The 26,697-nt window shown below is 36.7% G+C and overlaps 2 protein-coding genes and 1 long non-coding RNA gene across 4 annotated transcripts; 2 read left to right on the forward strand and 1 right to left on the reverse strand.

Moving 5' to 3' along the window:
- The first annotated feature begins 3,377 nt into the window (after nucleotides 1-3,377).
- On the forward strand, nucleotides 3,378-5,523 carry LOC137738160 (uncharacterized). Of its 2 annotated transcripts, XR_011068867.1 has the most exons (5): nucleotides 3,378-3,399; nucleotides 3,876-4,039; nucleotides 4,193-4,261; nucleotides 4,593-4,753; nucleotides 5,011-5,523. It is a non-coding gene; the product is annotated as an uncharacterized lncRNA (long non-coding RNA). The 2 variants fall into 2 exon arrangements; XR_011068868.1 differs by having other exon boundaries at nucleotides 4,578-5,523.
- A 1,089-nt stretch (nucleotides 5,524-6,612) lies between these two features.
- Nucleotides 6,613-11,887, forward strand: LOC137737149 (7-hydroxymethyl chlorophyll a reductase, chloroplastic). Its single transcript, XM_068476540.1, has 19 exons — nucleotides 6,613-6,759; nucleotides 6,850-6,952; nucleotides 7,182-7,266; nucleotides 7,547-7,658; nucleotides 7,936-8,020; nucleotides 8,138-8,179; nucleotides 8,318-8,396; nucleotides 9,190-9,241; nucleotides 9,337-9,399; nucleotides 9,584-9,681; nucleotides 10,159-10,194; nucleotides 10,293-10,354; nucleotides 10,517-10,544; nucleotides 10,664-10,743; nucleotides 10,894-10,963; nucleotides 11,083-11,140; nucleotides 11,321-11,382; nucleotides 11,463-11,557; nucleotides 11,668-11,887. The coding sequence occupies exons 1-19, from the start codon at nucleotides 6,681-6,683 to the stop codon at nucleotides 11,762-11,764; spliced, it is 1,386 nt and encodes a 461-aa protein (XP_068332641.1). The 5' UTR covers nucleotides 6,613-6,680; the 3' UTR covers nucleotides 11,765-11,887.
- A 2,752-nt stretch (nucleotides 11,888-14,639) lies between these two features.
- On the reverse strand, nucleotides 14,640-16,534 carry LOC137738159 (probable indole-3-pyruvate monooxygenase YUCCA3). The gene is made up of 3 exons (XM_068477788.1): nucleotides 15,854-16,534; nucleotides 15,331-15,702; nucleotides 14,640-14,867 (listed from the first exon to the last, which is right to left on the reverse strand). Exons 1-3 carry the CDS (start codon nucleotides 16,532-16,534, stop codon nucleotides 14,640-14,642), a joined length of 1,281 nt encoding a protein of 426 aa, XP_068333889.1.
- Between the last annotated feature and the right edge of the window lie 10,163 nt (nucleotides 16,535-26,697).

The raw sequence follows: 26,697 nt of genomic DNA on the forward strand, positions 1-26,697 counted from the left end.
TGACTTGGCAAAATTTGTATTTGTTGATGTCTAAATTACCCTTAATAACACTTACTTTGGGTCTCTCACTTATTATCTACATTTTATTTTACATTATTTCATTCAATTAAATGTCTTCAAATACCTTATGGGGATTTGGAAAAAAATTTAAATGTCATGATTCATATGCATTTAATAACAAAAATTTACATGATACCAATGTTCCTTATATATTTGTTTTCACATGATGCTAACAAGTAAATTAGTATATCCTACAAATATAAAAAAGTTATTTTATTCAAAATTATCAATATTTTAAATATAAAATAGGTAAATTATTTTGCACAACATATATATAATAACAATATAAGTTCCTAGTAAATTATGTAATGATACATGCAATATAATTTACCTACAAAATAAATAAATATTTTTTATTCAAAATTAATTAAATACCAATATTTTGCAAATATATATATAACAATTTACCTACATGCAAAATAATTTACCTACAAAATAAATAAATTTTTTTAGCCAATTGATTCAAAATTAATTAATTACATATTATTTTACATAAAAATATAGGTAAATTATTTGCACGCATATATATAATTTTAACAAAATGTGCCCAATACATACATGCAAAATAATTTACCTACAATGATTGTCAAACAAATAAATGAAATGAAACATATGATGGTAAGAGAAGTATAAAGTAGATAATTTTATAATAATAAGGCACTTATTTCCCACAATTATGGTGGATAATTAAATTCATTAACATAATTAGAGTGTTGTGGCACCATTGTAAATAGTTTGAAAATAATAGGTATTTATTTGTTTACATGGCTGTCTATTTCAAATTTGGGTTTTATTTGGATGTTTAAAATGAGATGGGTTTTTGTCAAGGAAATAAGTGTTGCATGGGCTTATATCTGAAGGACCCCTGTGTAGAATCTTTACCTTTTAGTGGATTTGCAGGAGGGACAAATTGCTTCGGGCATGCTTCTTTAATTTTCTGGTCTGGACGTGATCATGTATTCCGTTGTGTTTTTTTAATTAGGTTTAAGAACTTTTGTTTTTTGTTTTTGTTTTTTGTTTTTGTTTTTTTGTTATTATTATAATAAAACCAATACAAGGGCACGTTGTGGTGAAATTTATTGAATCGTCTCTTAAGCTTTCCACTAATGTGAACGCAACCTTGTCTAGTATTATTTATGCTTCCATATCTTGCCCCTTATTCAGTGTTATTATCGGGTGTAGAGAAGCTGTTGCAGTCTATGCTACGGAAAGCCTCCATAAGTGGAAAGAAAATTGATGTCAGCAAGAGTACTACTAATAACAAAGACGTGTCTACTTCTGATAGGAGCATATTCATGCGACTTAAATGGCTTGTTCTCGTACATTTACGTTATGTTTCTTTAGTTATTTTAGTCCTTTATGCTTCTTTTGTGTGTTTTCAGGATCATAAGACGTTCTTTTGTGTGTTTTCAGGATCATAAGACGTGTTTGACGAAAGGATGTATTGTGGAGCATTTTGGGGCCTTTTGGAGCACTATTGGGCCAAGGATGGATAGCTTATGCTTGGAGCCCAAGTGTTGGATGAAATTGAAGGCCTTGTATGCACCTTAGGACATTAAACAAAGGGCCTAACCCATGCATAACCCACCAATTTCAGCCACATGAACACAAACCCATTCCTTGCCGTGGGGTACCTAGCATATCCATCCCATTTTCAGCCATCACACTTCATCATTGCAGCCACCATTCACCCTAGTTGTCACTCACAAGCTTTCCCATTCTATAATTCATCCACATGCATCTTTAACCCTTCACTCACATGCTTTCCCAACAAAAAAATCAGCCACATGCACACCAAATCATTCCTTGCCGTGGGGTACCTAGCATTTCCAGCATTCCCATTTGCATTTTCAGATTTCCACCAACCAATCTAGTTGTCATTTCACATGCATTCATTTCTTTAATCATTCCTAGCTGCCATTCACATGTTCTCCCATCCATTCTCTCCCTATAAAACCATGCAATGCATTCATACAATTCATTCCAATTCACCACAAAACAATCACACAACACACCATCACAAAATCCCATTCTTTGCCGTGCATATCCCTTCCATTTTCTGCATATTTTCTCTTCATTGCAGCCACTCCAACCACTCCTCATCCCCCCAAAACCTATCCTTAGACCTTGTGCCGCAACGAAGAGGAAGAGAAGAGGGCCTAAACGTTCATACAATTCAAGTTTGAGTTGTTGGAATGTTTAGGTGTTTCTTTGATTTCAATGTTTAATTTCAATTCTCTTTGTCTTGTACGTATGAGGAACTAAACCCCCTTTAGCTAGGGGGTGATTTGAAACTATGTTTATGCTTGCAATATGAATTGATTATCTTTGGTTGGAATTTCATAAGTTGTGGATTCAATTTGTTTAACCGTTTGATTGATAACTTATTTATGTATGTTTATTGAGAGTGCACGCTTAATTTTCATGCATGAATACGACGCTAGAATATAAGTGAGTTTCACCTAATAGTTATGAACTTATATTCACAAGTAGTGGAGGTTGCTTATAAACAATCGCGTTAAATGAATTCTTGGCACTAGTTTCATGCTCATCATAGTAACGAATGCCTCGTCAACACTTATAGTTTTCATAATGCTTAATGATCTTTGATTGTATCTTTATTGTGCTTTTCACGTAAAGGACTTTTGGAGAATGTGGTGAATTGCGTTGCGCTAACCCATCCAATTCATTAACTTAAGGAGAACTTGACGATTAATTTAAGCGGACCTAATTAACCCGGAGTGTTGAGTTTCATAACTTATCGAAAGACCAACTGAAAATCAATCTTGTATGCAAGTGTAACATGTGTGGAGAAGAACCCCTTAGCTATTCCATCATCCATATTTTCATCACATTCATATTTACATTTTGCCCTTAATTATAATCTGTCCATTTAATATAATCTCATCCAAACACAATCCCCCCATATTTTGTTAAGTCTTAGTCATTATAATCTGTCTTATTTTGGTTTTTAAGTATTTGGAGTCACAAATACCTTTAAATTCGTCCAAATCTGCCTAGTTTACATTCTTGTTTTGTTTGTTGATTTTCGTACAAAACCAAATTCCCAATTGTCTTAGAGTATCTAATTGGTTCAATTATGTTTTAGATTGTGTTTTTAACTCATTTTGAGTCTTGTGAACTTGTTTCGAGTTTTCTTTAAGTGAGTTAAGTGTTTTAAAGGTTATTTTTATTTCTTTGAGTTAGTTTAAAGTGTTTAGCATCCCTAGTTAATCCCCGGTTAGAACGATCCCTACTTACATCATTACTACAATTGTCACAAATAGAGTTTAATTTGTGTGCATATAATTTTCGCATCAACTTCTACAGAAGATCTAGGTAAATTTAGCTTGTCTGGACATTATGCTTGTAAATTAGTATTTATATATCCCAGCGATAAGTACTGAGGCTCATAGTGTATCTGGTTAATTGGTGTGTGTCCATGGTTTTTTTTTTTTTTTGTCCATGTGTTTCAGTTCCTAATTAGTACTTGTGTGTGTTGTTATATGTTGAACAAGTCTCTATCTTATGATCGTGTTCATGTAAATCAATGTTTTAAAAGGTGAAGGTGTAGGCGAGGCTATCATGCCTAGGCGAAAGCCTTAAAGCGTGAGGCAAAGCTTCATGAGACCAGCTACTGTATAATAATCAATCACTACTTTGGTGAATCTTTGTGATAATTGACAGCAATGTTCACAAATAAGGCTTGTACTAATGAATGAATGGCTATACTAATGACAGCTATCTCTTTTTTATAATCTTTTTCATTTGTGATTTTGATTTGTGCTTTTGGGTATTTTGTTCACTAATTGAAGAAAATGAAGACGCTATTCCTGACACCTTAGGCCAGGAAAGGGTTGATGCCTTGAGTTTCCCAGTGCTGCCTGAAAATGGACAGCCAGATTTTGATATTTCCTCTGTGAATCTACCTCCTGATCAGATGCGAACAGTTGAAAACATCAGTACACTAATTTCTGAGGTGCCATGTACCCCTTATTTTCTCTCATTACTATCTACCCCTTGTATTTTCTCATTTGTACGCGTTTGAAGGTTTATGTCCTTTCTTTTCCTTGAGATTTGTGTTGTAAAATCTAGTCCATTAAACTGAACTCTAGTCTCTTTGTTGTTTCAGTTAGCATTGGAGAAAGAAGAGTTGATAGAGTCTTTGGCATCCGAGTCATCTCAATGGTCCAAGCTGAAGGTAGCATATTTTTTAATTTTCAACTCAATATAGGATTGTGCTGCGGCTTTTGACTTGTTAGCATGTAGTCCACTTTAAGCAAGAAAGGGCTTTCCTCGGGACTGATTAATATATTTTAGCGCTGAGGCCATGCTGTTGATACATAGTTGAAAACCATTAACAATACAAACGGAATATGGAATAATGCGACCAAAAGAAGCCTATGCACTTCTCATGTGCTTGGTTCTGAGAACGGTCTTAGTATCATCTATGGACCGCGTGCTCATACTCCAGTGCAAAATGTGTTTTCAAGTCATATCGGTCGCAGTCATTCAAGTTTTTATGAATGAAGGAATTGAACAATGAATTGTCCCAGAAACTTGAAGCTCAAACTCGGTGATTAGAGCTTTTGACTGCCCAAAGTATGGCCAATGAGAATATTCTTGTCAGACAACCCACTCCTGTTGATATGCCTGACAATACTACACATGTGGATGAAGGCGACGAGGTACTGTATTTTCTTTGATATAAATATTATTTGTACTAAATGCAAAGTTACATTATTCCTCAAAAAAACTAAACAGTAGTGTGATTGCCTTGCTATTGAAAGACATTTTGCTGTTTGTAACCCTCACAATTATCTTTTCTGACACAAACCGATAGTTGTCTGATTGCTCAAAGTAAAAAAGAAAAGAAAATGAAAACCCAGAGTGCAAATGATTGGCTGGTATGGAAACATCATCTTTGTTTATATTTGCGTATGTTGGTAGTGGAAAGAGTCTTAGGATGGATTATGAAGCTTTTCCCCGGAGGGCCATCAAAACGAAGAACTAGTAAGCTTCTGTGAGATTCAAGTCAGTATAGCATGCCAGCAATGCCTGCGCTCGGATCTGGTATTGTTTTCCTTCACTCCCTTGGCGTATTGAAGGTCGTAATTTGTACATTTTGTTTGAGTCAATCTTAGAGTCCATTCTTTTTCAATGGAAGAAATATGATCTTGTACTTAAGAGGGCGGTCTTGTCATGTGGTGGATATCGAAAGAGAGAGATTAAGAGTATAGACGTGAGAGATGCATTGTGCATTTTTTTGTTTGCAGTTTTTGTTTACCAGTATTTTGTTGTATTTGTGACTAGACACCTTGGTGCTTAAGCCCCAAGAAAATGGAAATGAAACAAATGATTTCCCCTTCCCAGGTGTCCTTTATATTTGGCGTTGCATTTTGTCGAATGTGTTTGAGGCTTTCGTCACAAGTTTGGTTTTTGAATTGGCGATTGCGTTGTTAATCAGTTGGATCTGAACCAAGTTTGTCGTATATATTACTGTAAATACGTGTCCACAAAGACAATCGGCAATTTTATCCTCTTGCATGACTCACAATTTGTAATTTGCTATTTCATCTATCTCCATCAGAGTACAATTTCTAAACCCGGCCTGCTTGGTATCCTTCTTGAATTCAATTTCCCATCTTGAAATATGATATATGTAGCTACATTACTTAATATTTATTAGTTTCAAAATTAAAAGAAAATTGAGTCCAAGAAGGATACCGAACAACTTTATATATTCGTTTTTTCTTTTTGAACAAATGATAATGGGGGAGGGGGTGGATTTATCCTCGCAATGGACTAACAATTAAACCTAATACCTCTCACTTACAATGAAGAGAAATACTACTAGATCGTTAGCCAAACGCACTTTTATATGCTTCGAAGAAGAAAACCCCAAAGCTATGCACAATAACGGATGGAAAATTCAAGTCATTGATAGAATGGACTTTCACTAGAAACATATACAATCTCGTGAATTACAAGGACGAAAATGCAAAAAAATAAAATAAAATAAAATAAAATAATATATATATATACACACACACACATACATATATATATATACACACACACATATAAATATGAAAATTCAGACACAAACCAGTATTTTATTTATTTATTATTTAATCTCTTAGATATTTTGCTTTAAAATAATTTAAATTACTGGGAGGGAATTCAAACACTCTGATATAAATTCCCCTAAATTTATCGAGAAGTGTAATTCAAATCTCTGTCAAAAAATATGAAACATTATCCTGATTAATTATCTTAACTCACGCATACAAATTGATTTAATATTTGGAAATTTTAATGAAAAATTTCTGATACTGTTTATTTTAATGAAAAATCATATTTTCATATTAAAAAGTTAATCATGGTACTATTTATTTTACCGTTTATTTTATCTTTATCGTTAAAACTCAAAATTTGCAAACCATTTTTATTAGATTTCTTTAATACTTAGGTTGGGTTTATATGAGATGCACACGTGTGACAAAATCTTTACACGCACCACCGGAGCAAGGAATATGTGGTGGAAACAGCCTCAGCACTCGAGTCACCCTCACTCTCTCCTCTCTCCTCTCTCCTCTCTCTCAGCTGCTGCTGCTGCAATGTGTTCTGTCATTGCCAAGCTCCCTTCGCTTCCACTCTCCCTCTCCATCGTCTCCTCATCTTCTTCTTCCTCCAAAGGTAACCCAATTCCAAAACGCTTCGTCTCTGTTTGTATTTGCTTCATATATAAGGCAAGTTTTGTGTGTTTTGTGGTGAAAACTGAAACAGATGGGAAAACCAACTCAAAGTCGGTGAAGCTGAGAGAGGACTGGCGGCAACGCTCCAGGCCCATTCCACCCGGCGGCACTTACCCGGCTAAAGACCACTGCAGGTCTCTTGGGCCTGTTTGATAATTATTTCGTTTTTAGTTTTGAACTTTGTTTGTTATGTTACATATCACCAAAATTAAAAACGAAATGGTTATTAAATGACTTCATTTTTTTCATTGCCAAATTTTCGTTTTCCAAGAATTTTGACTTCTGTTTTCTCTATCAAATTTATGTGTTTCAAGTTTGAACTTTTTTGTTCATTTGTTTGCTGAATCTTTGTGTGTTGGGCAGTCGTTGCGGGTTGTGTGACACATATTACATAGCCCATGTCAAGGAAGCTTGTGCCTTCTTAGGAGATGGAATGTCTAAGATTGAAGTGAGTTCTTGTTCCTCTCCCAATCCTTCTACTTTTCTGAATTTCGAACTTGAAATTTGAAAAGTTGGTTGATGCAAGTTATTATTATCTCATGAAGTCCTGAAACCGGTTCGAGGCATAGTATACGCTATGAATTATCTACTACTATACTGAAATTTGAAGTACTAAGTGATCAAACTTCGAAATGGGGTTCATAATCTGATTCCTTAATGACCCAACCCAATTTTGCCACCCATGATTTCCATTTGAATCATCACTGCTCTTTTGTTTTCGCATTCAGGGTTTGGAACCTGTAGTTCATGGTAGAGGGAGGAAACCGGGTTCCTCAGATGAAATGTACTTGGGTGTCTATGAAGAGCTCTTGTATGCTCGTAAAGTAAAGCCTGTCGAAGGTACTTTTGTTTTATAGGCTTTGGTATCTGTCTCATTTGTTTAGGCATCTTAAAGTCATCCTATTTAACATTGCTACTAATTCTACCAACTCTGCCAGTTCAAGTTTCAGTTTTAAAAATTTTGAACTTCATTAATTATTATAAAGAATCACAAATTGTGTAAATAATTTCTCATGTATATTGCGTAAATTGCTTTAACCATGTACTTGATAGTGCATCTTTGGATTATGGTTTGGTTTTGCTTGTCAATCTTTTGCTTCATTTTGTTTTATGGCAGGAGCTCAGTGGACAGGAATAGTAACAACTGTTGCAATCGAAATGCTGAAATCAGGCATGGTGGAGGCCGTCATTTGTGTACAGAGGTTGTGGCCTGAATTCGTTGGAGCATAATACATAATAAACGCATATGCCATTGCTATTCAATCCTTTATTTCTTTCTTTTGGAATGTTAAATCTTCTTATGGTTTTAATTTTCACAGTGACCCAAACGACAGATTTACTCCGCGGCCTGTATTAGCAAGGTTTGCATCTAGTTCATTTTTGCTTTATAATAAATTTCTTCTAATATTTTGATATTTCTCAATTAAGATTTTCTTTTTGTTTTCTGGTTATTGTCATTTCATCCACACTATGTCATTATCTTTGCCTCTTCTTAATAGGACACCAGAGGAAGTTCTAGCTGCTAGAGGTGTCAAGCCGACATTATCTCCTAATCTGAATACACTTGCCCTAGTTGAGGTACCTGGTATTCTTTTCCATCAGTGATAGAAATCTTATTTACTATTTGTGCCATTTAACATGCTTTGTCATTCATTCAACATTGGTAAGAGTAAGTGATAAGTGTCTTTTATATCAACATAGAAGAAAGGTCCTCCTTTAAAAGCTAAACCAGTTAAGCATGAGAAGACATGTATACGGTTATTGAAATGCCCAAATGTGTTGGCTTTGATATATTTGGGCAATCACGCTAAAGAAAGTTGGGGCATTCTCTAATGCGGATAATGTTTTTGAGTGGACAGCAAATACAGTTTGCACTTTGCAGTTCTTCCTAGTCCTTCTTAGACTTCCTCTTGAGGTGAGAGTCTTAAGTATCTAATTAAGCAACCATGGTTGCCTGCCTTTGGTACTATCTTCTTTTTGTTTCAAAGGGTGAACTTCCTCCAATATTAACAGCCAGATTTCCCTAATCCTTCTATATAGATTCATTTTTAGTGGAGATTTGTGGGTGTAATATTTGAAGGTGGTCAGGACTGCCAATCAGGAGGAAGAATTCTTGCATGTCTGGCCTTTTACCGTTCCTAGCTTGTGGGTTCACATGTTGGAGTGATTTTTCCTTTTAGATTTTGTTTCATGTTTGATTTTAGGCATAATGCGCCCTTGGTCCGGTTGCAGACCTATTCTTTAGAATGGAGTTTGGGCTCTGAAATAGAGAAATCATAGGAACTCAACTATAATCTTCAATTCGTAAAACTTGTAAAATGTTTCTTATAAGTTTTAGTGAGACAAGTTTTTGCATTTTTCCATGAAACAGGCTGCAGGTGTAAAAAAGCTTCTATTCTGTGGTGTGGGTTGCCAGGTGCAAGGTATCATTTATGATATAATCTTGCAATTTCTACTTTCAATCCTTCTCTGTTGTGACTTATACTATTGTAATGCAGAGTAATTTCTTAACATGCAGCATTACGATCTGTGGAGCACCACTTAAATTTGGACAAGCTCTACGTGCTAGGAACAAATTGCGGTCAGTAAAAGCCTTGCTGTATCATTCTATTTTTACAATCAAAATCAGCATATCCTCAACAGCAGAATCATTATGATTACCTGAAACATGTAGTTAACAAATATATAGTGCCCCTTTTATTATTTATATGGCATAAGTAATGAGTAACAGAGTTTGTGTTGGTACTAATGCTCTTGTTTGACAGTGGACAACGGGACTCGAGAAGGCCTTGATAAGTTTCTGAAGGCTGCGAGTAGTGAACCAGAGACGGTTCTTCATTACGAGTTTATGCAAGATTACAAGGTTTGTGTTAGTGAATTCTTTGTGCCTGTGCAAGTTTAGAGTTCCAAGGTCTGAGGAATGTTTCAAAGTTGTGAGCCTCAGGTCACTTGCGCCATTGCACCCTTTGTTTAACACTTTCAGCAATATTCTTATTATAAAAAGGGGGAATGACCTGGGGTGGAGTGAGTTCTTAACTAATATTTCGAAAGGTTTCACCCACATTTGTTTGCAGTAAATCATGTTTCACAAACCATACAAACATTTCTGGAAGAATTTATTTTATTTTATTATCTCTTAACAATTGATCTGTGTGAAAAGAAAAAATACTTGTGAATGGCTTATATCTTTTGCAGATATCTCACTGTATATTTATAGCAGTAAAACAGACACCAGTTGTCTAACAATTCTTATACACCAACTTTTTCTAGTGTAAGCATTTCTTAGCAGCTACTGTTAGCTATTCGTTTCTTTCATTAAATATTCGTGTAATCTTGATAGGTTCACTTGAAGCATTTGGATGGTCATATTGAAGAGGTAAACATTTATTTATTTATTTATTTTTGTGTGTTCAATTTGGTATTTACTCTTCCAGTCATGCTAATTCGTGTAGTTTCATATTCTAACCAAAACAGGTTCCTTATTTTTCTCTGCCAGCAAATGACTTAGTTGATGTAATTGCTCCTTCTTGTTATAGGTAATGTTTGTCCTTTTTGCCCATAATACTTCGTAGTTTTTTGAAATTTCTAATGACATATTTCACAATCAGAAATATCACATGAATATTTGATTATCAAATACTATCATTTTTATTGGTCATTCCTTAAATGTTGTCTAACCAGTCCCCCATGTCTTACAGCTGTTTCGACTATACAAACGGTTTAGCGGTGAGCTTTCATGTCTTTATTACTTAACAGGAATGCTATCTTTTATTACAATTACAAGTCTCTTGGAAGCTTAACTTCTACTTTCAGTTGTATAAAGGTGAGTCTCACTCCTATTTCAGGATTTAGTTGTTGGATACATGGGGGTGCCGAAATATTCTGGAATCAGCATGACTCAACATCCACAGTATGTTACGGTAAGGTAATATCATTGTTGAGACTGCATGTGTGTGCGGCTTTTTTGTTATACTTATTGGTTAGCATTCTGTTTTATTGCAATCTTTTATTCAACTATGGTGGTAGATGAAAGATCTAAAGCTTTGTCTATGTTTGTCTTGCCTTCAAATTGTAGAAATGAACGTGGAAGAGAGATGCTCAGTCTGATTAAAAAGCATTTGGAGATCACTCCAACAACTAGTAGTGTAAAGCTCTTGATTCTATCCTATTTCTTGTACTCTGTGATTTCTGCAAAATTGAAGTTTAGTGTTTATAGGATAGCTTATTTCTTTGGGTGAAAAATTCTAAGCACAGCCAATTTCAGGGTACTCGCCGACCATTTACCATGGAGACTGTTAAGGCTGATGATACTGCTAAGATGGGTATGTGCAGCAGCTTCTTTGAGATACTTTTGTTGGAAATGTATGGAACTGCATGTTCTGAAGAAAATATGATGCGTTTTTCTCAAATACGTTTTGGTTTATGAACTAGCTCGTGTTCAATTCTAGAGAACTTGTAAAATATATGCTGACTACCGTTGTTGTATAATCTTGTTTTCTCAGGAAAAGGTCCTGAGCCTGCACCAAAGTTTGTCGGCAATGTGATCGCTTTCTTGTTAAACTTGGTAAAGACTCAGTATGATGCATTTAAGAATTATATAATTATACATGGTTTTTATTTTATGACTTGGTTCTTGTGGGACAGATTGGCCCAAAAGGTTTGGAATTTGCTCGTTATTCGCTCGATTACCATACCATCCGGAACTACCTATATGTAAACCGAACATGGGGAAAACAAAGGTGCAACTTTCAATATTAGTTATCTTATAGTAGCAACTATGATGATGGTTTCTTATATTTATAACCATGAAAACATGCAATTTACCCAAGGAGAACGTGAAAACATGCAGAGCTGATCAGCATATGCCTTCATATGCAAAGAAGATTGTCGATTCCTACAACAAGAATGGTGAAATCGATCGGATTCTTTCCACCAAGCCCAAGTGATCGCATTAGCTGGTGAAAATGTAAATGAAGTGGGAACTTCAATGTCTATGGAATTTTGTCCTTAATCTGTTCTGTAAGTACATATGAACGATTGTATAGCAATAATATTTTTGTTTAACTCGATCAATTCTTCGGTCCTTCAATATTCCATCCCAAGTTCTGTTTAGGCATCAGTTGCAGACAATGCAACGTAAGATAGTTTTTCTAATTGTCATTGTGGCTGGGATTATTGGTTAATTGAGCAGTGACTTTTCCCCCATTCAATATAGGCTGTGTTCCTTGAACTATCCATGACTTGCAGATATGATTTAGTTTAGAGTCGGCAATGTGACAATCGACAAGTAATCTGCTACATTTTTAGGTGAATAAATTTGGAGACTGATTTTATTTGAAGATATAAAAGCTCATGGAACATGCACACGCACACAGATTCAGTTATAAAAATATATGTTTTTGTTATCTACCGGCGCACACATTAATATTCTGTTTAGAACTAGTACATGGTAGTCAGGCTGCACTTTCAGCTCATGCAGGGTTACCATGTCTCTACGGTTGAAGTGACCGAATAAAGTACGATGTTATAGTCAAAGATCAGCGGCGAGAGGGATGAATTATCTATCAAAGACGAAGGAATGGGCGGCTTTCAGGTGTAACCAGGAAAGGATATGGGTGGTGGGTGAACTCCCCATGTGCTTTCGTAATTTCGATAGCAGGGTCGAGTAATGAGCCTTAGAAAATCCGAGTGAGAATTGACAAAAGTGCAGTTGCAGAATTCATTCTGTAGGGCCTCTACTTCTTTGCTTGGAAAGAGAGAAAGTCACAAGTAGCATATGCAAATGAATTGGTTTTTCTTCGTTTAGAATATTTTGGTTTGTGGTGGTAAAGAAATTTAGGGTGTTCTCTGTAAACTTCATCTACATGTCTGAATAAAAAACTTGGGGACTTAATATGGGTTGTCCCTTTACTACTACATTCCATTTAGTCAAGAAAGTAAATCTGCCATTTTTTACCAAGGTTGTAAAAGACACTTGGCGTTAGTCAGGCGACGGGCTAGGCCCTAACGCCTAGGGAGGGACCTAGGCGGATTCAATTAAATTTATTATATAACATATAAATAAGTGTTTATTTTCACTCTAAAAAAATAAAAATTATCCTTGTATTGAGATCACATCGGTCCTCTACCGCCTAGCCTAAGCCGTTTTTTAGAATAGTGCTTTTTTTTTTTTTTGGACAAACGAAATTACCGACACTAAGGGGGAGGGAGTGGAGCCAAGATGACTCATCCTACACGCGGGGCCAAGGGGACCCACCTGCTCTAATAAATTATTAGAGAGACGAGCCGATGGCCTACTTCCAACAACATCAATATTGTCCCTAACTTGGTAATTATCACCTGCAAAATCCATCAAGTATGGGGTTTTATCACAAAAAGTCTTAGTGTTAGTTAGAATGAGATAATTCTATTTAAATTGTTTTTCTCCTTTCCCTCTAGCCGATGTGGGATTCAATACCTTACACTTTCGAAGTTTTTGTATAAAACTTGTGATGTAGTAATTATAGTTGTGAAATTATTGTTTGATGCAAGTGTTTTGTTTTGTGATATCCCAAACAAAAATGTATCAAGTTTTATGCCAATGTTCACCAAAAGAAAGTTTTATGGCAAATGTTGAAACCCCCAAGGACTGTGTACATCCTACCACTGTGGGGCTGTATCCATGTGCAAGACAACATGGGAGGAGTCTCTCTGTAAAACCTATTTCTATCTGAATTCTGAAACCAGTTAATGCGGAATCATTACGACAAGATTTGTGATGTTGGACTGTGGTAGACCAAGGACCCACAGCAGTTATTGGGTCCTTGGTGGATCCAGTTTAGGGGAGGGGAAAATTAAAAACTTGTGAGTAAAGTAACTAAGAGTGTGTAGGTAGATTAACTCAGTTAGTCAGAAAAGTGTGTTTATTTTTTTGTATTTAAAGTTTGAGTATTATAAGCTTGAGTAATTACAATAGCAAAACAAAGCTTGCGGGTAAAGTAATAAAGAGAGCAAATGTGAGTTAGGTCAGTTGGTCAGAACAGTATATCTATTTCTTTTAAATTTGAATTTTACAGGCCAAAGTGATTAGAACAGAAAGACTTTGTGGGTTAAGCAACATAGAGAAAAGATGGGAGTTGTAAATTGGTAGAGCAGTGTGTCAACTTCTTTGCATTTAAGTTCAAGTTTTGTCGGTTAAAGTGATTAAAATAGAAAAAAGAACCTTTTTGTGTAAAGTAATAGAGAGCAAATATGGATTAGGTTAGTTGATCAAAAGAGTGTTGGCTTCTTTGCGAATTGTTGGACTCTTAAAGTGGTTAGAATAACAAATAGAACCATGTGTGTAAACTAATAGAGAGAGCATATGTATGTTTATTCAGTCTGTCAAAGCAGTATGCTGGGTTCTTTGCAATCAAAGTTCGAGTCCTATAAGCTAGAGTGATAAAAATAGCAAAACGATTTTACACTCCAATTTTTTATGAATAAATTAATAGAGAACCAGTCCAGTAGACAAATAAAAAAGTTCACAAAAAAGGAAAATGTGAGCTTGTAGATCATTTCTCGTTAAATATGAAAAAATAATTGAGGGAGATAGAGATTCTCTTCATTTGACTGGAAAATGGATTATTATTTAATTTGAATAATAGATTCCAAGGGAAATAAAGAATAAGCCACATCTTCCTTTTATGCCCAATTACTTTCATATGTTGGGGGTTTTTCCATAGGAGAGACACAAACTGATCCCAGTTCTGGTTGATCAGTCACCAAATAATATTTGATTTTCAATGGGGAAAAAAGGATATTTCCAATTTCTCTGTCATTTTTGCAAGCCCTCCTCCATCTTTAAAAATGTGAAATGCATCTCCTATGGCGAGCTGCAACAGATTTTCTCTTCTGTTTGGTCTCTTCTTTCCAGCTCTTGGCAATGTCCTGTGACACACCAATGGCATCCAATGAGGCTCCAGATAGTCCTCTCCTTGTAAACCCTACTGCATACAGTCCTCCATTCCCTTTCCACCCATTTGGGAATGCATTCTTCGGAATTCCTTCTCTTGAAAAGAATTCATTTTCCTACACAACATGAACATTCCCAACAAACATTTAGTGTTAAGTCATTCAGTAATTTCATTCCATGCATGCAGTTGGTAAACATGGTAGTAATTCATAATCGGAATTCAATCTTTTATTTTGATTTTGATTATGGATAAATAAACAGAGACTTGTTCTTTTGGGCAATGTGGTGGTCAAACGTTCGTCACTTACTCTGGGATTTGATTAAGGGGTTGAGATTAAAATGTTAAAAATACGTTCCTTTATTCTCCACCGTAAACATCAAATTCAAAAAAATAGTAACTATCCACTTCTTCATCTGTCTAATGACCAAAGGGACATTTCTGTAAGTTAAAAAAAATACCATGATTGCATGTGGAAATAACTTCCATAAGTTAACTGTCACATGGATTGAATTGAAAGTAGAAGCTTCCAAACACATAAATATTGAAATATTCCAAAAATAAATTTAAAATATTCTAACCTTGAGCCATGAAGGAACATTGCTGCGGTACCCTGTTGCTAAAACAACAGCATCAATCTCAAGATTTTGTCCATCAACAAGTTCAACTCTGCCACGAGAGAACCTCTTGATTCCAGGAACCACCTTGACCTCACCAGATCTTATTTTTTCCAAGGCACCAATATCCAAAACTGGAGTCTTCCCTGAATTGTTTTTTAGCTCCAAAGGACCTAGTGACGGCCTTTTCAGACCATATTTTTCAAGATTTCCAAAAATTAGCCATGCCAGCATCAGCAATATCTTGTCAGCAAGCCAGAGTGGCAGCCATTTCATCAATAAAACTGCTAACTCAAAGGTTGACTTTCCAAAAATTTCCCTTGGCAAGACATGAACCTGTTAAGTGCAGACAAAACTAGAGGAATAAAAAACTCATGCTCAAGTTTGACTTGTATTAACAAAACAAGAGTACTAAAATTTTATTAAAAAATTGTCGTTCATGAGATTTGAACTGAAGAAACATAGTTTTTAGAATTTCTTTACTTACCGAACTTCGAACCACTATCGAAGGGCTTGCATTGTGATTGCAAAGATCAAGAGAGACTTCCATGCCCGAATTTCCACACCCAACAACTAGAACTTGCTTGCCATGGTAAGCCACGCCAGACTTATAGTCACAGGCATGCACGACATTCCCTTTAAACTCTTCCAAGCCTTCGAATTCCGGCACTACTTTCTCCGAATTCTCTCCAGTTGCCACCACGAGCCACCGGCAAATGTACTCAACTTCAGCAGTAGCAGAAGGGTTTGAGTCGCTCGTCGAAATAATCGTCTTGACCCTCCAAAGACCAAAGGTTTCGTCATACTTGGCAGACTGGACATTCTCATTGAAATTGGGACTTATATAAAAGTGGTTTGCATAGGACTCTAGGTAGCCGATGAATTGGTTTTTTGTGGGGTATTCTGGGAAGTCCTCAGGGAATGGAAGATTGGGCAGTTGGCAGAATTGCTTTGGGAGGTGTAGTTTGAGGCGATCATATGTGCGTTTTTGCCAAAGAGAAGCAATGCAATCGGCTCTTTCTAGGACAATGAAGGGGACACCTTGTTCTTTAAGTCCAGCACCAACTGCTAGGCCTGAAGGACCTGCCCCTACAATTACAGGACCATTCACCCAAATGCACCTCCTAGAAAAAAACTCAATATCTGTGTCAAATGATTGATGAAACATTTGGGGTATGTGGTGAGAAAAGACAGTTTGTGAAAAATATTGGTTTCCCAATTGAGTACTTGTTGCACAAAATTATAAAAGTGGGAGGAAGTTGGAGAGATAGCTGTTTTGGTAATGGAGAGAGAGAGAGAGAGAGAAGATGTTTTGGAAGTGATGTGTGAGAGGGGAGAGAGGGATGAAAGTTTTAAATAGAGAGAGAGGGTTCTTGGCCTTGAGAACTAGGCATGTGACTGAGATTTAAAAACGAAGGTTAGAGCCTTTAAGGGTCATTCATCGAATGATAAGCTTGTGGCCGTCTTGTTTTGTTTGTTAAATTAATTAATTCAGTTAGAGTTTAGAAACCCACCAAATGTAAACTCAATATGTACAACTCAATCACATGCTCATGTATATTCTATGTTCAAATTTGCAAGAATGTGAAGAAATGTCTCACATCAGAAGTTTATCAAATTTTTTTATGCTCTTGTAAGTAGTTGAACTATTTCTCATATTCTCAATTGATTTTATGTTAGAACTTCAATTGCCTTGAAACTTTTCGTAAAATGGTTGTTTCTTCGTCTATTCTTTTCTTTTTATTTTGGACAAGCCATGTTGAAGGAGGACGAATGCAAAATTTCTAATATAGAAAATGAAAAATCACAATTAACTGAGCTACAAGTCCCCTTTTTTCATCTTCTAAGAGTAGGAGTACACAAGCCAAGCCACCCACTTGTGGTGTGGTTACCGGGAATTAACCATGCTATATAGATACTCACAAATCTATGTGATGGAGCACATGGTTTGTGGCCTCCTTTTCCAGGGTTTGGTTCCAATAAGATAAGGCGGCCCTATAAACTTAGGCCACAACCGATTTCGTGACTTCTTTGGTTTTAACTCCCTCTCTGAGCAGTCAAAACTGTTTTGTCCAATCAGAACTGAATGATGTAACTCAAGAACCAACACTACTTGATCAAAAGAAAGGGAAAAAAAAAAAAAACCAACACTACCGACACTAATTGATCAGCACATGTTTAAATTTAGAAAGTCTTAATGAAACATTCATGGTACTGTTTACTTTTAACGTTAACAATATTTTTTGCTTAAAAAATCACTCCTGATACTATTCACTTACACCTTTATTTTGTCATTTTGATTAAAACTAAAGTTTTAAAGGACTTTTTGTTAGTTTTCCTGTGAATTTAATCTTATGCCTCTTCTTTTCTCTACCCTTCCTTTCTATTCTCTCGCCCCAACGACAAATAGAACAGTCTTCTCCTTTAGCCGTCGGCTCTAATTCCGGTTAAGTTCAGTGGAAATTTGACCTTTCAATTTTTTACTTCACCCGATATATTAAGTAATAATGTATTTAATATTTTTTTCATCTCTTTGTGAGCTCCAATTATTGAGAGAACCAATCAAATACTTAGAACATACACATTTACTATATATTGCATCTCATCTATTAAAAAATTATTAAAGGAATTTGACAGCGCCACGTAAGAAACTAAAGGCTTGGTTGGAGAAGTTGCTACTTTTTTTTTTTTTTTTACTGCTATATGTCTACGTGGCAGTTTAAACATCTCATTCTGAAATCCTTTAACATATCAAACTGACAATAAATTCCCAATAACCTTTAGTTACAATAACCTATAGTAAGATTCCTCAAGTTGTTTGAGCTTATATTGACTTGATTAACATCAAAATAAGTTGTTTTCTATTAATATATAAATGGAGAAATTATTACATCTATCTTACACGCCATATGTGACATTTGATATGAGGCAGAGTCATGCAAATTATGTTCCGCTAGTGCTTTTTATTATCGTTGCACTATAGAATTACTCACGATACTTCGTAGTTTATCTGAGTAGGGTCAAGATTGCATTCTGTTGTGGCTTATTTTATCTGACAAGAGAGAGGAGCGGCATCATAGTAAGGAGAGAGAGAAAGAGATGTGTGTATGAGGGATGTGTGTAGGGTTGTGTTATTTCTCCTACGCAGTGTTTTTATTTATTGTAATAAGGGAGGGAACAATCCTTATCCTCCAAGGAATACAATCCTAATAGAGAAAAATAACTAGTATCAAATGTAATCTAGGATTTACACAATCACACTTTAATATATATCAATAACACTCCCCTTTGAGTGTGTAAATACTCAAGCAGATTCGTCATCAGGTAGAGTTGAGGAAGTCGACTCGTCGGCATTGATTTCGGGAACATGCTAGTCTCAAACAAAAGGAACTTGCTTATGGAACAAAATCTCACAAAAAACCCAATGGCTATGGTAAAACCCATGTCGGGACAAAAACCCATAGTCTAAGGAAAAATGTGTGAGAAAATGCGAAGTCAAATAAAAAGTTTACAGGACGTCATCAGGGATATGATCAACCCAAGATGGGTGCCTCGTCAAAACCTCATTAGGTAGCAAAAACCCAAAGGGAAAAATGCTACTAAACGTGGAAGATGTTTGGGTAGTTAGACATTTTCCTAATGTTTTTCCCCATGATTTACCTAGCTTACCACCGGACCGTGAAGTGGAGTTCACTATCGACTTAATTTCAGGTACTAATCCCATTTCTCGTAAGGAAGAAAGATGAAACTTTGAGGTTATGCATTGATTACAGACAGTTGAATCGGGTGACGATTAAAAACTGTTATCCGTTGCCTCATATCGATGATCTTTTCGATCAGCTTTGTGGTGCTAGTGTCTTCTCGAAAATTAATCTAAGGTCCGATTACTACCAACCAAAGATTAGAAGAGACAACGTTCTGAAAATAGCCTTCAGAACTCAATATGGTCATTATGAGTTTCTTGTGATGCCATTTGGGTTGACTAATGATCCTGCAACTTTTATGGACCTGATGAATCGGGTATTCTGCCGGTACCTCCACAGGTTCATAATCGCCTTCATTAATGACATTTTGATATACTCAAAGAGCGAGGCCGAGCATGCTAGAATACTACGTCTAGTTCTGAAGAAGTTAAGGGAGAATTAGTTGTACGCTAAATTTAGTAAGCGCCAGTTCTGGCTAGATCAAGTATCATTCTTAAGACACGTGATATCAACTCAAGGTGTTCTTGTGGATCCCCAGAAATTAGCAGCAGTGGAAAACTGGGAGCAACCTTGGACTATCATTGAAGTTTAGAGTTTTCTTGGTCTTGCGGGCTACTATCAACGCTTTATGAAAGACTTCTCCGCTATAACCCTACCTCTCACAAGGTTGACCAGGAAATGAGTAAATTTTGACTGGAGTGATGATTATGAATGAAGTTTCCAACAATTAAAGTACTGTCTCACTTATGCACTTGTCCTTGCACTTCCAGATGACAATGGGAATTTCGAGATCTATAGTGATGCTTCTCTGAATAGTCTAGGCTGTGTATTGATGCAGCAAGGAAAGGTGATCACGTATGCTTCACAAAAATTAAAGCCATATAAGATGAACTATTCTACCTATGATCTCGAGTTGGTAGTTATCATTTTCGCTTTGAAAATTTGGCGACACTATCTCTATGGGGAGAAATGTCGAATTTTCACTAACCATAAGAGCCTCAAGTATATTTTCACTTAGAAAGAGCTTAATCTCCAGCAGAGGAGATAGATAGAGTTAATTAGTGACTATGACTGCACTACTGAATACCACCATGGTTGTGCGAATACTGTAGCAGATACTCTTATTAAGAAATCTCACAGCCGACTTAATGCTCTTTATGCATGTCGTGTTCCTCTTCTCACTAACCTAAGATCTACTAAAGTGGCTTTAGAAGTGGATAACAAGGAAGACCTACTTACTAGCTTTCAAGTCAGACCAGTTTTGTTGGATCGTGTTCTCGAGGCCCAGATGAACGACATAGAATCCCAAGCGTTAAGATAGGCAATACTGGACGGAAAATGGGAGATTTCAGGATTCGAAGGCCTAATGGTATGCTGATGCAAGGCGATCAGATGTATGTGCTAAATGTAGAATAACTGAAGAAAGAAATTTTCGATGAAGCGCATATTTCAACTTATGCGATGCATCTTGGGACTACTAAGATGTATAATACCATCCGACCTTTCTACTATTGGCCTGGAATGAAAAGAGAAATTACGAAGTATGTGAGTCATTGTTCAATCTGCCAACAGGTTAAAGCAGAAAGAAAGAAACCATTTGGGTTGCTACAGCCACTTCCGATACCCTAGTGGAAGTAGGAAGATATTACAATGGATTTCGTGTACAAGCTGCCTCATACACGAAATGACTATGACGGTATTTGCGTGATAGTAGATCGACTTACCAAGTCAGCACACTTCCTTCCTGTTCGTGAGAACTACTCCTTGAGTCGGTTGGCCGAACTTTTCGTCTTTGAAATCGTTAAGTATCATGGTGTTCTAGTTAGTATCATTTCTAACCGGGACCCCAAATTTACATCGAAGTTTTGGGTAGCTTTCCAAGAAGCTTTGGGATCGAGATTACTTTACAGCACCGCCTATCATCCTCAAATTGATGGGCAATCAGAGATAACTATCCAGACACTCGAAGATATGTTAAGATCATCAGTTTTGCAGTTCGGAGACGCATGGCACATGCACTTGCAGTTGATAGAATTCGCCTACAACAACAGCTTCCATTCCAGCATTGGTATGTTACCATTTGAAGCGTTGTACGGGAAATCATGTCGAACCCTCTGTATTGGTCCGAGGTAGGTGAAAGAGTTTTGGTTGGTTCTAAAATCGTAGATGAGACGACACAGAACATTCAAGTGATAAAGGCTAACTTGAAAGCGGCACATTATTGGCAAAAAAATATAGCTAATAATCATTCGACCGACAGAGTATACAGGGTTGGAGATTGGGTATTCTTAAAAGTTGTCACCGTGGAAAGGTGTTGTAAGATTCAGAAATAAAGGAAAGCTAAGCCCTCGTTACATCGGACCGTACCAGATCATTGAGCGAGTTGGTGAAGTTGCTTATTAACTTGATCTACCTCCAGAGTTGTCGAGGGTACATAATGTATTCTACCTGTCAATGCTACAGAAATTTGTCTTTAATCCATCGCATGTAATTCCTCCTCAGCCATTAGAGATCAACCCAGACTTGACTTATGACGAGGTTCCAGTGACTATTCTTAACTGGAAAGATAAAGTTCTCAAGAACAAGACCGTTCGTACGGTGAAAGTATTGTGGAGAAACCACTCAGTTGAGGAAGCTACTTAGGAGATAGAAGAGCACATGTGAGATTGGTATCCACGTTTGTTCTTTGTTTGATTTCCAATAGTGTTGAAATTTCGGGGATGAAATTTTCTTAAGGGGGTAGGTTATGATGACCCGTCCCTAATCCTTCTGGAAATTTCTCTCCGACTGTGTAATTTGACGATTTTACCCTTTTAGGGAAAAATGAAATGTGATGTGGATGTGGTTTCGACTTTTATTTCTTTTTCCTGGTTTCATACCTAAATTGTACTCGTCGTTAGAATGCATGAGAGCGAGTTAGACCTAAAACACATCAGTAACGAAAAAGTGATGCACCATTAAAGTACGTAACCACGAGTATTTGTACACATAAGTGCAAATTATCAGTGTCGAAAACACTGTAACGAAGCAAATTTTGTACAAAATCTGAAATTCAAAGCTATCCCACAAAAATGGATCCGTGTTCCTCATCACACAACCAATAAAAAATTATCTTCCTTATTTTCCTCTCCTTCATTCCTTTCTCCCGATTTTCCTCACAGCCAATTAAGAACCATCCCTCAAACTAGCACCCAATCAGTGACCTTTATTCACACTCCCATTCCCTAATCAGAAAATACATCTACTTTCTCTCTTCTCCTTCTCTTTCTCAAACCCGAACTCCTTCTCTTCTCTTCAACAAAGAAGATCGACGTCAAAACCTTCAAGATCAAACCCACAAACTGCATATTTAGACTCCCCTCGGCCCCACAAACACAACCATACCACCAGTTTAAAAAATAGTTGAGTTTTGACTTGCCAACTTGGAAGGTCCGACTCTGTGAGCTTTGGTCCGACGAGTTTTAGGCTGAGTCACAATGTTTTAGGACTTGGGGAAGCTGCTACACAACTTTCTAAGGTTCCTAGACTAGGTTTGCAGGAATGTTGACGTTGAAACACAAGGTTTTGAGAAGTTGAGTTTTTGGCCGAACCTTTCGAGGCTTTTTCAGGCCATTTCCCGTCCACTTTTAGACTTTTGGTAGGTATAATCTTGTTCTACTCTTCATAAGCTTCATTTCCATATAAATGTCATGAAAAATGCTTGAGAAATGAGCAAGAAATGAAGCTTTGAATTTTTTCCTAGTTTTCGACGAAACCAAACGGTGACCCATCGGAGAAGATGACGAATATTCCATCAGACTTGACGGTATAGTCTAACGACGTTAGGTCACGCCGTTCACTTCTGTTAACTGTTTAATGAATATTTCGTCAGAAATGACGAAATATTCCTAGCTACCATTCATCTCTGGCCTGCGCATTGAGGTGCATATGGCCGTGGGCTAGGTGGTGCGTGACAATGCGTCCAACCTCCAATTGACTTTCTGTCAATTTGTGTGGGTCCCTTATGTTGAGTAGATCGATTTTGTATATTCAAACCCTCCATTTGAGCAAATTATAAGGGTTTTATCTAAGTTTTAGTATATGTGTTATTAAATTAAATTATTAGTTATTTCACATATAGGGGAGACTTACCCTGAGGACGTACAAGGACAAGCAAGACTAGGGGCTATGATCCATTAACATACCTGTGAGTGGGCATTTTTGTTTTCGTATATTTGTGTGTGTGTGTGTGTGTATGTAAACTTTATAGTTTCCACAAATGCTTTTAAATTGATTTATACATTTTATGCCATGTTTTTATTAATTTTAAAAATGTTGTTATGTAGTTAAGATTTATATATTGTCATGGCATATTCATATGCATTTTACTTGCTCATAAATGTTGTACTGTTGTGAAATGCTAAAATAATTACGGGATGCGTAGGTAGGTCCAGGTAAGATTATTATGTTGATTGAAATTGTTGAATCATTATGGCATGCTTATATTCATATAGTTCCCCCATCGTTGCTACACCCAGGTGTTAGTGCTCAGCCCAGGGCCAGGCTAGTCTTTCACGTGTTGTTCACATTAGCACCGCACACTCGCCTTGGATCCAAGTAGGTGCTAGTCTTATCGTACAGATTGCAATAGGCAATTCCGACTCGTATGTGAAAGTGAATAACACTAGTGTTCACGTAATTGTAGCACTATAGCGTATATTATAATTACACCCAACCCTATCATACATGTTGCATTAGGCGACTTCGACTCGTGTGCTAGCATAGATTGATAAGCCAAAGGTACAATCGTACAGGTCACATTAGATGACTCCGACTTGCATGCTAGTATAGATTATTGAGCACATGATTATATTTATATTGCTGATGAGATTGAACTGTGGCATACTTCTGGATTTACTGTTAGCATGCATTTGATTTCATACTTATACGTAGTATGATTTTCTAGAAATTATACATGTTTTATAGCAATGGGTTAGTATGTTCAAAAAATAAATGGATTTTACAAATTTTGATTTCTGTGCCCACTTACCCTTCTGTTTTTCACCCCTCCAGGTCCTAAATAGCTGAATCATTTTGTGGCGTGCGAGGATTTGATAGCAATTCTGACATATCTCCATTTTTATCGTAAGAACTTATCCCAATGGTGTAATAAGTACTTCTTTAGTTCAACTACTTTACACTTATGTTATCTGTGGTCTGAATATTTGCAGTTTATGGGTTCTACCCACTACTGTGCACTCACTTTAGTAGTTAAATTAAGTTCTAATTTCAGTTTTAAGTTATCCACAATTTTACATCACTTACACCTTTGGTTACGTAACCTTTTGGTGATGGCCAGCATACCTCGACTCCGGTCGGGGTGTGTCATCTGGCATGCTCTGAGCTATGCTCTAAACATCTAGTATGTGTTGCACTTTAGTTTCAAACTAAGTAATGTGAGGATCTAAATGAAACAAAATGGGAGTCATCCACGATAATTCTCATCGTTTTTCTAGAACGGGGACATTCTTATCTCCACTAACGACGGGAAGACTATCGCATAGAAGTGACAATCCGCAAAACAAGCGGTAACGTGATCACATGTCAAAGGTTCTAAGTAACGAATAGTAGAAGTAGAATCATAACCGACATAGATTCTTATCCTTTTATGAGGACCCATTTTAGTACGTAAGGGTGGCGCAATCGGCACATAGACCACACAATAAAAAACGCACAGTTGTGATATGTCGAGTTCGTATCCGATAACCAACTGAAGGGCGCTATATGGTTAGGTTGCAACGGGCTTCATACGGACCAACATGGTTGCATGCAATATTGCATGGCCCCAAGCAACGGTCGAGAGCTTAGTACGTATAACCAACGATCAAGCAGTCATTTGTAAGCACTTAATCAATGCCTATGTCAGGCCGTTCTGGGTGTGAACATGGGGTATTGGATGTTTAACTTCAACCCCAACCGACATGCAATAATCATCGAAGGTTTTCGATGTGAATTCTCCAGCATTATCCAATCGAATAGATTTGATCGAATAATCATGGTGGTGAGCATAGAGCTTGATAATCTAAGCCAACAGTTTGGAGAAGACATCGTTCTTTATGGACAAGCACATGTGTTACCAACATGTGGAGGTATCAACCAATACCATAAAGTATCTAAATGGTCCGCATAGAGGTTGAATCAATCAACATATATCCCAATGAATCTTCTGTAGAAAAATAGGAGGATTCGAACGAATCTTGTCATAAGAATGCTTAATGATAAGATTTCCTATGGCGCAAGTTTGACATGTGATTTCCTGAATGAAAGCTAAACTTCAGGTTAGTGGATGCCTATGAGAGGATTTGGGGATATAACGCATCGATATTCGCCCAAAGTGTCCTAAACGATCATGCCAAAGTGTGACTTTGTGCGCAGTCTTTTAGGTAGGGTCGGCCACATACTGGCTCTCAATGGGGCGAATGGTTATAGTATACAAACCACTCATGATACACTCCATCTTCTCTAGAATACTGGCCATATTCATAGGAAGTGATGCACAAACATTCAACTCCATTTTCTACATAGGTTTCAACATGGCAATTATTGTCTCGAATGTCTTTAAAGCTCAACAATATTCTTCCGCAATGTGGAGAATAAAGTGCCTCATCAATGGTCAAGATTGTACCATTTGACAACATTATACGGGCCTGAGAAGATTGTCAGATATGCATTCTTAGGTACAAAGTTAGTGAAATAGATGCATTCCTGCAAAATGGTGTGCGTGGTTACACTATTTGCCAGACAACTAACTATCCCACTAGTCATACCTAGAAATAAAATTAATTTGAATCGATCACATGCATAAAAGTTCTAAAAACATATATCCATTCAAAATAATTTAAGTATTTGAGGATTGTAATTCATAAATTTAATATCCAAAATTAAAACGAAACACCAACAAATAATCCAAATATAAAGGAAAATTGTTCAAAACTTAAACCAAAGACATAGGGGATTCGACCACTTAGTGGAATTTGGCCCTAGCGGTCTAAAATTCAATGAAAAATGGTCCATGTCTAATATTCTAATCTTTCATAGGGGTAACGGCCTCGTAAAAATTAGAAACCTTCATCTTTGTATTCTCCGGTTCATGCACTTGCATTAAGTTTTATTCAAACTTCCTATGATGAGAATGATATTTAGCAACATCCTCGAGGGAGCACGGCAAACATATGACCAATGTTCATCTGAACCATAGGAGTAGCACATATCTGTATCATGGTGTCAGGTGCTTTGCCCTTATTCTTAAAGTTCGAGGCCTTGGGAATGAGGTTAGAACACTTCTGGGCTCGATTCCCTCCCTTGAATAATCCTTGGCTCTGTTAACCTTGACAGGGTGGCTTCTAGCTACCCTTACCACTCCTAGAATGGCATTTCGGGTATCGATTCTTGCTATGGTATGCTTTCGGCACAACGGTCACACTAGTAAGCCAAGCTTGATGATTCTTCATCAACAGTTGATTCTGTTTTTCAGCAAGAAGTAAAACAGAGATCAAATCTGAAAGCTTAGTAAACTTTTGAGCCATACATTGTTGAAAATTGGTCGTAAAGAAGGTCGAATAAGTTTTCTCCAAGAGATCATCTTCGA

Source organism: Pyrus communis, chromosome 6 (assembly GCF_963583255.1).
Source record: "Pyrus communis chromosome 6, drPyrComm1.1, whole genome shotgun sequence".
In the NCBI taxonomy this organism is placed as follows: Eukaryota; Viridiplantae; Streptophyta; class Magnoliopsida; order Rosales; family Rosaceae; genus Pyrus; species Pyrus communis.

What these genes read in the sequence shown, in the direction of transcription:
- LOC137737149 (XM_068476540.1), top strand. Translation starts at nt 6,681, where the DNA reads ATGTGTTCTGTCATTGCCAAGCTCCCTTCGCTTCCACTCTCCCTCTCC. An exon ending in TGTGGGTTGCCAGGTGCAAG is followed by an intron (nt 9,242 to 9,336) that starts GTATCATTTATG and finishes CTTAACATGCAG; the next exon opens with CATTACGATCTGTGGAGCAC. An exon ending in AGTTTATGCAAGATTACAAG is followed by an intron (nt 9,682 to 10,158) that starts GTTTGTGTTAGT and finishes TAATCTTGATAG; the next exon opens with GTTCACTTGAAGCATTTGGA.
- LOC137738159 (XM_068477788.1), bottom strand. Translation starts at nt 16,534, where the DNA reads ATGTTTCATCAATCATTTGACACAGATATTGAGTTTTTTTCTAGGAGG. An exon ending in CGATAGTGGTTCGAAGTTCG is followed by an intron (nt 15,703 to 15,853) that starts GTAAGTAAAGAA and finishes TGCACTTAACAG; the next exon opens with GTTCATGTCTTGCCAAGGGA. An exon ending in ATGTTCCTTCATGGCTCAAG is followed by an intron (nt 14,868 to 15,330) that starts GTTAGAATATTT and finishes CATGTTGTGTAG; the next exon opens with GAAAATGAATTCTTTTCAAG.